Source organism: Danio rerio, chromosome 9, assembly GCF_052040795.2.
Source record: "Danio rerio strain M-AB ecotype USA chromosome 9, GRCz13ab, whole genome shotgun sequence".
Taxonomy (NCBI): Eukaryota; Metazoa; Chordata; class Actinopteri; order Cypriniformes; family Danionidae; genus Danio; species Danio rerio.
This window is the reverse complement of record NC_141029.1, coordinates 7,729,203-7,743,005: the sequence shown is the minus strand read 5'-3', so window position 1 is coordinate 7,743,005 and position 13,803 is coordinate 7,729,203. Positions and strand designations below refer to the sequence as shown.

Below are 13,803 nucleotides of genomic sequence, written 5' to 3'. Positions count from 1 at the left end.
TCATTCTTTCTCCACTCTGAATGACCCCTGGTCATGCTTTTTCCGGCTCCCCTCTTCCCATCATCCCCCTCACTGCCCTACTTACCCACCCTCCTGCCACATGTAGCAAGGAGACAAGGAAGCTGAGGTGCCTCAGACATGGGACGATGATGGTACCCAGCCTGTGCGCTCGGGCTGGGAAGATGATGGTACTCAGGCTACCTGGGATGATGATGGTAGCCAGCCTGTGCGTGCCCCGGCCGCATACCCCACCTGGGATGATGCTGATGATGATAAAGAAGATGATGGCTCTCAGCCTGTGCAGGCCAATGACAATGATCCTACCCAGGAGACCCAGGGGTGGGACGATGATGGGGCTCAGGTACAAATGTCATAGAGCTAGCCGACCAAGCCTGAGCTGCTCTATACCGAAAGCATTCTCCTTTAGCCATCACTGGATGGGTGCAGGAATACGCTTAGCATGGCAATTGGGAGAATGCTAGTTATGGCGCTAGTAGAAGTAGTTGTAGCCCTAGTAGAGGCTGAGTTTGATACGTTATGAGAATAACTGTGTAATTTGCATCTTTTTGTTCTCTCTTTCAATTCTCGCCTCTTGATTTTTCTACCTTTTATTCCTCAACACGTCTTTGCCGCTTTCCTTCTTTATCTCCTTGTCTTTCCCTTTTGCAGACTGCAGAAACAACAGCTGTTACAGAAGAGGCAGCAGCAGCTGAACCTGTAAGTGAGGTAAGAGAGAGGTTACTAAAATAAAGCACTTTGGAAGCGAAATATGATAATCAAAGTCAAGGTAATGGCTAAAGGATAAACAAACAATAAATTTCATTTACATAAAAAAGTTGGATTATTTTTAAACCAATGACTGTAAAAAATATGGACGACGCGACAGCCCCTTTTCCCATTGAAGGCCTTGAGGGCAAAACGCCTGCTTGACGGCCACAAACTGTCGCAAAAGACTGCTGAAATTGGAGCCTTGACATGCGCAGAAGGACTGTCTGATGGAGCCAGAGGAGGAGCCGCGAAAATGAGCGGAGTCGAGCTTCCAGCCAAACGCTTTATGTAAAATCAACCACGCCCCCCGAACTTCTCAGCATGCGTTTGCTGTCATATTAACACAAATGGATGTAATAACGTTAACAAATATGAGGGTTTTATATATTCAATCGCGCCAGCTCCGGGTCGCAGCGCATAACCTACTCGCGGCGTCGCGGGCTGATTCCGGCTCGCATGCGGCAGCGCCGGCTCGCTCGGCCGCCGCATCTGGCTCAATTGACTCGGGCTGGAATTGGGCAGTGAGTCCAGGCATCCGGAGTAGGTCCAGCAGAGGTAGTCAGTCTGAGCTCTGAGGGGTAAGTCTCCGGCAGGCGAGAATCTAGCCGGAACTGGCCCGAGTGTGTTTTGCTATCTGGGTGGTTAGGCGTGTCTCAGCAAACTAATAAAGCCCGAAAAAAGCCCTGACCTTAGCGAATAAACAGTGTTCCACCAGGATCATGTATGTCAGAAACTATAGTTTACTGCTGAACTCATTTTGTCATTGTAAAATAACACAGAAATCGAATAATAACACTTCAGTCTTCTGCCGAAGCTCAGACGCGCTGCTTTGAGAAACTGTCAATCACAGCTGTCAATCACGATGACACGCCCAGCATTAAATTACTGCTAAAATCAAACTGTTTACAAAAATGAGGATCTGCACCTATTTCAGCACAATAACCAGTGCCTTAATCGACCAGAACCATCTTTCGGGACATTTTATTGCAAGTGTAATTAATTTTTTTATTTGGGCTCAAGTCTCCTTCATTAACACGGAGGAGGCGGGCTTTATGACTTGTACTGCAGCCAGCCCCCAGGGGGCGATCTAACGGCCGAGACCTTCACTCAAACGCAGGCTTGCGGCACACTTGTTTTAAACCCTATAACTTAGGGTGCTTTCACACCTGTGAAAACAGGGATTATAATTGTTACAATGTTGCTCTTTGTTCTTGGTGCAGTACGCTTTCACACTGCAAAGTTTCTAAACGAACCAAAAGAGCTAAAACAAGTCACGTGTAAGCAGGGCTTTACATTAACACCCGCCAAATGCGGGTAGATTTCAGCTCTGGCGGGTTAGACAGACACCTTCACTAGCCACTTTGGCTGGTTGGAAATCTCCAGGGTTTGACAATAAGCATGGCCCAATATTCGGGCAAATGTGATCTTAGAATTGAGAAGCAGCACGACTGACAAAAATAACTATGTTCACGCGAGCAAAACAGCAAAAAAGAAAGTAAATACTTAACGAGAGGATGATCACTCACGCGCATAGGTGATGTGATGTGATTCCCTTTAAAATAGACTGGACAAAGATCGATGATCGTTCATCCACAGACAGTCCAGCTGCATTCCAGAGCTAGATAAAAAAAAAAAAAAAACATATTGTTTTGTAAGCAGCAGTGGTCACTGCTTTCATTTTAATTATTCTTTGAACAGATTATTAAAGGCCTATATTAACTGTGTGCATGTGAACATCCTTTCATTATCAAACACAGTATGTTTCATCTGCTTTCGCTTACAGTTATTTTTGTTAAAATGGTTTAAATATATTTTATTTTACAATAACATTGCTTTAATGGGGGATTACTCCTCGTTTTTGTGTAGTTAACTGGTGATCTGGGACTTTTAGCCAGGACAAATTACTTTGCATCTTTTTGATACATGACAATAATAATTTTTTAAATGTAATGTTTTTTTAAAGAAAAGTTTTGTCGAATTTTTTTTGTGCACCTATTCAGTTATATTTTCCTTGTTTTGACACATTAAAAATTGAGAAGAAATACGTATTTGGTGTGATCAGAGATACATTTGATAAATCCTTAATTTTGAGCCCAAAAAAGTCATGTGAAATGAAACTGATTGCATTGCGACACAAACCATTTGCTCATGCACACTGAGCAAGCTAATACACAATACACACAAGTTAAACCTAAACCAAGTCATTTTAGCATGCCAAAGTCAAATTCATGCATATAAAATATATTTTCCCAACAAGAAAAGTGCGGCTATTGTTGAAAATTTACTAGCCACAGTGGCTGGTGATCAAAAAAGTTAACGTCAAGCCCTGCGTGTAAGTAAACTCTCCTTACATTGGTCAGAGTTTCATGGTTTATTTTGCAGAGCTCAGCTGTCATGTGTCAGCGACAGCGGCCTCCAGCGGATTTTCACACGAGAACAGCGTGGGCGAGACGCGAAAAAGCGCGCACATTGGCCTCTCGCAGATTTGCGAAAACAAAAACTGCACAAATACATATTTCCCAGGACGTATTTTGCAGTGTCCAGAAACGTCTGCGGGGCTGCGTTTCCAGAATGAGCCTAGGTTGCATTCTGAACACATATCCTCATCTACATATCTGGAGATTGCAAATTGTGTAGCCAGAAGTACGTATGGCTGCATTTCGACTTTAAAACTAAAGCTATGGGGCGATATGAAGCCGTTCTCTTTCGTGCATACCAGTTGACCATATACCTCTGTATGGACGGCTTTCCCACTGTTACCAGTTTGTCCAGTAGCTCACCTTGTTTGTCGTCGGACTTGAAATGCAGAGTTGAGTTGACCACGATAACGGGGTTTGAGTTCAGCAATGAATGCTTCCAGAAAGCAGGTAATACAAAAACAGAAATAAATAAAATAAAGTAAATAACAGGGTGAGAATGTGGTCAAACCTGAAAATGTAGTAAGAATCAGGCAGTTGTGAGAGCTTTTCTTTTTCTGGATTGCTTTTGAAAATACTGACGGTTGGGTTTAGGCAAGGGGGCAATCGGGTCAATCGGTGCTTTTGAAAACACTATCGGTTGAGTTTATGGAAAGAGGAGGGTGGGTCAGTCAGTAATTCAGTCAGTCGACAGCGGGTGGATTTACATGAGAAGAGCAAGTGCGAATGGCACTCGAAAGAGAAATTTGAGATCTCAAAAAGTGTACACAGGGCCCTCTGCTGGATTTGTGAAGAAAAAAAAACATAGCTCCTGAAATGTATTTGGTACTCCAGAAATGTATATAAGGGTTAGTAATCAGAATGAGCCTAGGTTGAACAAAAATTAATATAGAAGTCAACATTCTTCAGTATATCCTTTTTTTTTGTGTTCAATAAGAGAAAGAAACTCGAACAGGGCTGGAAAAAGTGGAGATGGAGTGAATAATGACAGGAAATTAAATTTTGGGTGAACTATCCCTTCAATACCTTTTTCCATGTTATATCTAATCAACAACTTCTGATTAAAAATTAAATATGGGAAATACATTTAAAATAATACCTTGTTTTTACCATAGTCATTAATGAATTGACTGCTTTTTGAATAATTAAAATATTGAGTTTTTTTTTTTACTTGAACGAAACTGATAAAACTATGAAACTTTTGTAGAGTGACAATTCTAAATAATCAGGTCAATCTCCCTCCTGTGGACTGAAGCAGCAGCTGCAGATTCCCTTATTCACAGTTCAGTTAAAAATGGAAATGTTTCTTACGTCTGTTGAACATAAAACAAGATATTTTGAAAATTACTGGTTGGTGGCACCCATCGCCACTCATAGCAGGAAAAAAAAAAAAGACATTTTCTCAGCATTTTTAAAAAAAAAATCTTCTTTTGTGTTAACAGAAAAGAAACAGAGAAGTGAGATTAAGTAAATGGCAGAATGTTTCAGTAAACTAACCCTTTTAAAAGTTATTCATTTTAATGCATTCATATTCACAATACATAAAATGGTATAAATGTATGCTGTATGCTTCTATAGCTGAATTTACATTTATTGCTCCATCCAGACTGCGCAGGAGAGCGCCGAGAGCCCAGAGAGCGTAGAGATGCCAGAATCCTTCCTGTTCAAAGTAAGTGCAGCATTACATGTTATCTTAACTAACGATGAGCAGAATTTGAGGCAGAAACACTGAAAAAAAAATATTTCTTACTAATTATTTTTTGGGTAACACTTCATTACACATTATGAATAATTTATTAAGCATTACCAAATAGTTAATTCAGTATTTGTCAACCATTAACTCTACATTAATAGATATTAGTAAGCAGTTTATAAATACAGATACAGATGCTGTATTCTTGACTTTTAAGTACATGTATAACATGCTTGATGATTATGTTTTCATACTTTGTTAATGATTCATTTTCCATTAATAAATTAAGCATTGCATTATTTACACACCAGTTGTTTAAGATTAGTAGGTGGTTTCTTTTAAGATCATTCAGAATTCGTAAGTAAATGATTATTAAATTATTTAAATTAACGTTTATTCATATTATTATTTAAGCATATAATAATAGTTATTTTGTATGTTAATACAGGGTTTCTGCAGGTTTCATCAAGTCAAATTTAAGACTTTTTCAAACCCTTTTAAGAATATTTTGAATGAAATTTTAGACTTATACAGGGCTAAACACTACGGATTTTTTTGTAATAGCTCGGTTGGGCCAAAAGAAATGGAAAAAAAAATCTAATGTAGTTATTTCTTAACCACATATCTTAATGTGTCTGGCTGTATACACTTCTATTTACATGTTTTTTTTTTTACATGACATGTTTAGAATTGTCAAAAGTATATTTATTATGAAGAAAATTACAAAAAACATTTGTTTGCTTTTTGTCCAAATTAATTGTGCATAACTCCTATTCATTCTAATGCGTTTCTGTTATAAAACCTTCTTTCATGCCTATATAAATATTATGTCCACTCACCTTTACTTCTGCAAACAGTTTTTGTGTTAATGAAAGATCATGAAAAGGAATATATTGCTGTTATTATCAAGAATATTTATCGTTATCATGTTTTTAGTTTTCTTTTCCTGATTATAAGATTTAATTAAGAGAATTAGCTGTAAACATCACAGATGTTGTGAATTGTATCTCTTGGCAATAACCCCCCCTGTTTATTCTTTCCCCGATTTCTGTTTAACAACAAATTTTTTCAGCACATTTCTAAACATAATAGTTTTAATAACTAATTTCTAATAACTGATTTATTTTATCTTTGCCATGATGACAGTAAGTAATATTTGACTAGATGTTTTTCAAGACACTTCTATACAGCTTAAAGTGACATTTAAAGGCTTAACTAGGTTAATTAGGTTAACTAGGCAGGTCAGGGTAATTAGGCAAGTCATCGTATAATGGCGGTTAGTTCTGCAGACTAATAAAAAAGAATTGCTCAAAGGGGCTAATAATTTTGACCTTAAACTGTTTTTTAAAAAAATTAAAAACTGCTTTTATTCTAGCTGTAATAAAACAAATAAGACTTTCTCCAGAAGAAAAAGTATTATCAGACATACTGTGAAAATGTCCTTGCTCTGTTAAACATCATTTAGGAAACATTTAAAAAAGAAGAAAAATAAATCAAAGGGGGGCTAATAATTCTGACCTAAACTGTAAATTAGATTAAATTACTGTAAATTAGATTAAATTGTAAAAAAATAGATGAATATCTTTTAAAACTAAGACCAGTTCTAAATTATTCAAGACCTACAATACAATATTTATGTGAATTTAAGACTTTTTAAAGCCTAAGATTTTTCTTTATTAATACCCTGCAGACACCCTGTAATAAATGCTTTATTAACGCAACTTCATCCAGTTTTGGGACCTAATCTAAAGTGAGGACTATTTATGCTTTGTAAATCCCTTATAAATGACAATTAAGGCTCAGTTATATTCTAAACAGGAAAAAATAAAACGTTATTTACTTATTTTAATTTTATGAATGGAAATGAAACTGGATCAAATCTTTGCAATCTTATCTAAAATAAAAAAAACAGTTTAAACTTTGCTGAATAACATTGAAATGTACTATCCTAATACATTGTTAAATTATTATGTTGTTGTTGTTTTATCCAGTTCTAGGTTATATTTTGACACTCCTGTTGTTCGGCAATGTTTAAACTTGACACCAATTTTATTTTTATATAACACATTTATTGTTTATTTGATTACCAAGCCTTTAATTGTAATTTACAGGGGATTTACAAAGCATAAATAGTCCTCACTTTAGATTAGACATTCTGGTAACACTTTAGTTTTGGTCACAATTAAGTGCATTAACAAACAATTAACTAACACTACTAGCCTAATAAACGACTAATTAGCTGCTTATTAAAAGTTAGTAAGGTGGAAGTTGGGTTTAGGCTGCAACACCTCCTCGATTTGGTATCACTCTGAGGGGGTTCTACAGAATATTGGCTGTACTGAGTAAGCACTCTCATAAAACAAATTAAAAACAAATTAAATCAAGTGTACACTCTTTTTTTGTTTAGCCACGTGTATAGTTCTTATCAAATAAACAACAAAACATGAATCACAACAAAAAATAAAGGCATTTCTAAATCAGAAACTAAATAGTCTTTCTGAAAAAAAAAATGAAAAAAAGTCAGTGATTACTTAACATTTAGAGCACTTGAGAGCGACGCAATAATTTCTAGGGGTGTCACATCGAAATCGATCGAAATTTATGCTCAATTTCGATTATCGAATCAAAAAATAGAATTGTCGATGCTGCCACGCCCACATGTCACGTTAGCTTGGCTTGCCAAGCGGGAAAAAAACAGGCTTGTTGAAGTGCTTGTTAAACTGCAGACGCAGGAGACCCGTCGACAGAGCTTAAATCCTCTCCTCTTTCAATGAAGTCGCCGGTGTGGAAGTATTTTGGATTTCCAGTGAGTTATGTTGACAACGTTCGTGTTGTCGACAAAAAAAACACAGTTTGCAAGCTCTGCTATGTACGTATTACGGTTGGGATGATAGACGATGGGCGCATCGCGATCCTCCGCCCCGCACCCGTTGCAAATCCGCTCGCGAAAAATACACACTCAGGCCCTGTTTACACTAATATGTCTTTGTTTTTAAATGGCATTTTAGAACGACAACGATCCACATCCACAGTGGCGTGTAGCATTTCTGAGCAGCCCTCCTTCCTCACTACCGCTGAAAACGCACATCACGTGACCACACACACTCATTCACTCACAGATACAGACGCACACACATTGTCATGCGCTCGAGACAGCGGGTCAAGGCAGTCAGCGGGTCAGTAGACTGCTTCCATCTTTTACTTTCACACAAGTACTTAGTCATTTTAACGAACACCTCCAAGTCAGGACCATGCAAGTCAGGTAGTTTAAACGGTAGGCTACTAATAATTAATTCGTTATTAATTAATTAATTATTCATAATCGAAAATCGAATCGTGACTTTAGAATCGAAAATGTAATCGAATCGAGGATTTGGAGGATCGTGACACCCTTAATAATTTCTTATGTTGTCCTGTGACTCCTTAGAAGAGAAGTGGTTGTTTGTAGGAAAGCAGTCAAGTTGCCCTGTTAAAGTGAGATTGTGTTGCTCCCCAAGCAATTGGTTAACTTATCTTCTCCCAGTGAGAACAGCAAACCAACTGACGCATAAGGACAGCAACATTTAAACAGACATTTAAGTGAGCGATACCTTCAAAAGTTCCCAAACATTGGACTAAATGTAAAGGCCGGTAGTGAAAGTGATCCATGTGGTGGCCACTCTACCAAACACTCCCTCTCACTCTATGGTAAGTGACTTTGCAGGTGCAAATCAACCTAGTGCCCCCGGAGGTCGGAAGCAGTATTACATTTCCACATACCAAACAATACACAGTGCAAGAAAATAAATAAATTATTAAATAAATCAATTGGCGTTTCTGTGTGGAGTTTGCGTGTTCTCCCTGCCTTCGTGTCTTTTCCAAAGACATGCGGTACAGGTGAATTGGGTAGGCTAAATTGTCCGTAGTGTATGAGTATGTGTGTGGATGATTCCCAGAGATGGGTTGCGGCTGGATAAGTTGCCGGTTCATTCCGCTGTGGCGACCCCGGATTAATAAAGGGACTTAGCCGACAAGAAAATGAATGAATGAATCAGAAAATAATAATAGTAACATTTAACATGTTACAAGTTTTTGTGTAGGATTAGGGAAGCAGAATATGATCTTGCTGTATAGCTACTAACTTAATAATAGGCATGTAATAAGCCAGTAGTTTACAGTGTAAATTGTGACCTAAACTAATGTGTTACCGACATTCTTTTACTTAAGACATTCGTAAAACAAGACGATATGTTTTGCTTGTCTTGAAAATGCTTCTCGATTTAAGAGTTTTTAGAGGTTTTTACTAGAAACAAAAAAATAAAAAGAAATTCGAAGCTGCTTTTTTGCAGTGAGATTTGAGCTGTTCGTTTGTACAAATACAGGTGAAAGCTATGCACGACTACAATGCCACCGACTCTGATGAGCTGGAGTTAAAGGCGGGGGACGTGGTGCTGGTAGTGAATTATGAAAATCCAGACGATCAGGTTAGCATTCATTCATTTGATCATTATATTAGCCATGAGATCTCAGCGGTGCGATTCTTAAGTTTGTGTGTTTACAGGATGACGGCTGGTTGATGGGAGTCAAAGAGGCTGATTGGATCCAGCAGAAAGATCTTGGGAAAAAAGGAGTGTTCCCTGAAAACTTCACCCAGAGAATGTGAGAGCCTGTGATCAGCGTGACACTGCAGTCGTTACCCCATCTATATTACTCCTTATCGCTTTCCTTGAACACAGACTAGAGAAAAAACAAACTGTACTACATCAACAAACGCACAGCCACAGGAAATCTGCTGGTTAGGTTTGTGGAAGTTGTTGACAGGTTAGTCTTTGTATTGTTTTGAGTCTCTCACTGAGACTCGTATTAGTTATGGTGCAAGTATGAGAAGATTCAATCAACTTTTGACAAAAATGAGTGGGATTCTATTAAAGGGATAGTTCACCAAAATATAAAAAATTAATATTTTTAGTTTACTCACTTGCAGGGCATTCCAGATGTACTTGTTTTCTTGAGTCTTTTTAAGCAATGTATCATCACTAGCATTGGCTATCAAAGGCGTAGTTCACTTAAAAATGAAAATTATTTCCTAATTACGTAGTTCCATTTAAGATATTTTTGATGAAATCCAAGAGCTATTTGACCCTGCAAATGTAATAAGTTAAGACAATAAGCCCACAAACCTTGTCAAAGTGGTCCATGTGTCTTCAGCAGTGTTGGGTAAAGTTGCTTTTTAAAAAACCTAGGGTCATTCTGAAAATGTACCCCTATATGCATTTCTGCGTAGCACTAAATATGTCCCTGGAGATATGCTTTTTACAGTTTTTGTTTTCACAAATCCACCAGAGGGCGCTGTGTATACTTTTTGAGATCTCAAATTTGACTCGCTAGTGCTATTAGCGCCTGCTTTTCCACCAGAGGCCGCTGTTTACTGAATGACTGACTGACCCTCCCTCCTCCTTCCCAAAACCCAACCAATAGTGTTTTCAAAAGCACTGATCGACCAGCGCCCACACACTTCCCTAAATTAAACCGACAGTTTTAAAAAGCAAGCCCTCGCGGCAGGGTGATTTTTAACACATTTTCAGATTTTACCACATTCTCACCATTGTTTACTTGTTTATTTTATTTTTTGGATTCTGTTTTTGTCGTACCCGCTTCACCAGACTCAAACCTGTCGTGGTCAACTCCTCCCTGCGTTCTCTCTACATAAATGGCGAGCTACTGGACAAACTGGTAACAGCGGGAAATCTGTCCATATGGAGGTAAATGGTCAGCTGGTAAACGAGAAAAGGAACGGCGTTCTACCGCCTAGTAGCGTTTGTTTAAAGATTAAATGTAGCCATACATACCTCTGGCTACATAATTAGCGATCTCCAGAAATGTACACAGTATAAAGGGACGTTTTCAGAATAAGCCTTTGTTGCTTTAAAAAAATAAAAAAATAAAAAAAAAAATATACATATTCTTAAGTCACTTTTCTAAAAAAGTAAATAAATGTCGTACTTAGTTACTTTTTAAGGAAAGTAATGGGAAAGTATGTGTCATGTTATTTTTGCATATTTATGTGAGGCTTAAGATTGTGATATACATTACTTTAAAAGTTACTCTACACAACTCTGCTCTTCAATGGTTCAACTGTAATTGTAGGAAGTTACAAGAATAATTTGGTTTGCACAAAAATTTACAATAACCAATTCATTCAACTGTGTCCCCCTTTATGGCGCAATATTAAGAGCACTGTGCATTGTATCCAAACCAGGCTCATTCTGGAAACGTAGCCCCGCGGACGTTTCTGAAGAATTTCTACGAGAAATATGTCCCAGGAGGTACGTATTTGTGCAGTTTTTGTTTTCGCGAATCCACGAGAGGCTGCTGTGTGCTCTTTTTCCCATCTCGAACGCCTCTCTTGCCCGCGCTGTTCTCACGTAAAAACCGCTATCGAGCGACCGTCTGTTTGACTGACTGACCAATCGGCCGACCCAGCCACCTTCCTCCTCCTTACGTAAACCCAAGCGTCAATTTACAAAAGCTGTCCAGAAAAAGAAAGGCCCTCGTCCGATTTTGATTGCTTTTTCGAATTTCACCACGTTCTTGCTCTGTTATGAACTCGTTCTCTTTATTTTTTGGATTCTGTTTTTGTCTCACCTGATTTCTGGAACCGCTCTTCCCCGGACTCAAACCCGGTCGTCGCCGCGGCTGCCTCCTGCTCCAGGCCTCCGCCCGCTGACGTAACATGCTGAGCTAACCAGACAAACTGGCTGGGTTGGTAGAGCCCTCCACACGGAGGTGAGCCATCAGCCAGCGAGTGCGAAGAGGAGCGGCGTCACACTGCCCCGTAGCTTTCGCTTGAAAAAATGAAATGCAGCCATATGTACCTCCGGCCACGTAAATCGTGGTCTCCAGAAATGTCCGCGGGGCTACATTTTTCGAATGAGCTTGGGTTGATTGTATCCATGTCATATTTTTGACATTTTTTTATTAGTGTTTTATTTTGTTCAGTATCTCGTAGGTTCATACAATTATTATTGAACTGTTTTGAGGATGTTCTTGGTTTCTTTCTGGGCTTTGACCCTCCAAAGAGGGCAAGGGTCCTAAAATGTTTAAAGAACTCTTGGATTATATCAAAAATATCTTAATTTGTGTTACTAAGGTGAATGAAGGTCATACGGCCATTGAACTATACAAAGGTGAGAAAATGAATGATTTTTTCCCTTTAATTTTGTTTTGCTTCATTTTGTTCGAGTCTTAAAGTGCTGATAGACTTTCAGTTTATGAATCACTAAAGAACACAGTTTCGTTACATCATGGATGATCTACATAAAAGTAAATAAACAGCTTTCGTTTTAGTTTGTAGGTGAACTATTCCTTTAAACAGATTTTCAGCCTTATAGAGTGCATTAGTGCTGCCCGTTTATTCAGCAGCATTTGGTTCTGGAAGTACTTTTCTCTTTTATTTATTTTTTCCATAGGGATTTTAGGAAAGCGTTATGAGCCATGAAGCAGCTACGAGGATAATCACAACATTACAAAAAGATTTGAAGAATGAAAATATTTGAAAGTCAGGCAGAAATACAAGATAGTTTTTATGATAAAAAAGAATTTAATTGAATCTAAGTGGTGGAACTTTCTGTACAGAATCCTGGGTAATGTAGTTTCTCACCATGAATTATGCTGGTAAAACATGACCATTTTTAAATAAGTTGAAATAATGCAAATAGCTCACTACAATATACCATTAGCATATACCATTATTCAACATTCTCATCGCTCATGGAGATCAGATCAAAATCTGATCTCTCAAAATCTGATCTCTCAAAAAAAAATCTCTATGGGTAAAAGAATAGAGCTTTTACTTCTCTAACCTGACTATTGCACTCTATAAAGGAAGATGTCCAAAACCGTTGGTGTAAATGTTTTTAGACGATCCACTCTTAACCATTGTCCTGTTTTGTGTAGAAATGTTTTAAAGTCATATGCCACACTATTCCTGTCGCTTAGAGATGAGCTCACACAGCATTAAGAAACAGCTCTATTCTCTGATACTGAGCACTGTTTAAACTAGATGATTAGAGTTACTATTGGAAATAGACAGTATTTCTTTTTAAATGGTGAACAATTGATACATAATCCTTCAGTATACAGCTCATTTTTCCCAGAAATGAAATTTGGCTTCTCAACATCACTTCTGCTTGGGAAAACCAGGAACTAACTAAAAATAAAACCGATTAATATAGTTAAAGGAGTATTTTGTCCAGCTCATTAACAAACTTAAAAAAAAAATAATGCACTAGTTTCACACTGTATACAGATAATGTTGACACTAATGAGGCTGACGTATTCAACCCACACTGTTGCTCAAGTTAGATGTTAACAAACCCATCTCCGATCGTTAGATTTACCGTATGCACAATATTAATGACTTTTTTATTATTATTATTTTGATAATGCCATTTCTACAACTAACATGTGATTACAGTTATACTTCACTGTGCAAACCCAGTCATGTACGCATAATTTGTCTTGGTCATTAAGTCAAATAAATTCTAAAGCCAGAACCACACTACTGTACATGATCGTCTGGGGTTACGTTTAGTTATAAACACACTAAACACACTATAAAAGCATATGTAAGACTACACAACATATCCGCCTAGTCTAGAAACTGTGTTTCACAACCAAAAACATGAGAGAAGTGATACAGGAGATACTGATATAGTGAGACTGGAGCCCATAAAGAAATCTTATATATTTAAATATATGCAAAATTATATATGCGACATACAAATTTGTTTTGTCATATTCATACATGTAACGTGTTTCAAAATATTGCAAAAATGGCAAATAGTAGAATTACAAACATCAGCATACAGTACAGTGTATGTACAAATGTATATGTTCATATATGACCATGTACACTGTAAAAAAAATGCATAATTTGTGTAGGAA

The 13,803-nt window shown here is 37.7% G+C and overlaps 1 protein-coding gene and 1 long non-coding RNA gene across 7 annotated transcripts in view; one reads left to right on the top strand and one right to left on the bottom strand.

The window, feature by feature from the left end:
* Nucleotides 1-13,417, top strand: part of bin1a (bridging integrator 1a) — a 50,395-nt gene extending 36,978 nt beyond the window's left edge. For 4 of the 6 annotated variants that reach the window (XM_087267438.1, XM_087267437.1, XM_087267436.1 and 1 more), the window contains 4 exons: nt 670-726; nt 4,792-4,854; nt 9,240-9,341; nt 9,419-13,417. In XM_087267438.1, coding sequence (XP_087123564.1) covers nt 670-726; nt 4,792-4,854; nt 9,240-9,341; nt 9,419-9,520 — 324 coding nt within the window. In that variant the 3' untranslated portion in view covers nt 9,521-13,417. Of the gene's footprint in view, nt 1-106; nt 362-669; nt 727-4,791; nt 4,855-9,239; nt 9,342-9,418 lie in introns of all 6 variants that reach the window. The other 2 variants (XM_087267434.1, XM_087267433.1) reach the window with 1 other exon arrangement.
* Nucleotides 4,700-8,553, bottom strand: LOC147842254 (uncharacterized). The gene is made up of 3 exons (XR_015499154.1): nt 8,010-8,553; nt 7,019-7,946; nt 4,700-5,717 (listed from the first exon to the last, which is right to left on the bottom strand). It is a non-coding gene; the product is annotated as an uncharacterized LOC147842254 (long non-coding RNA).
* Nucleotides 13,418-13,803: the final 386 nt, after the last annotated feature.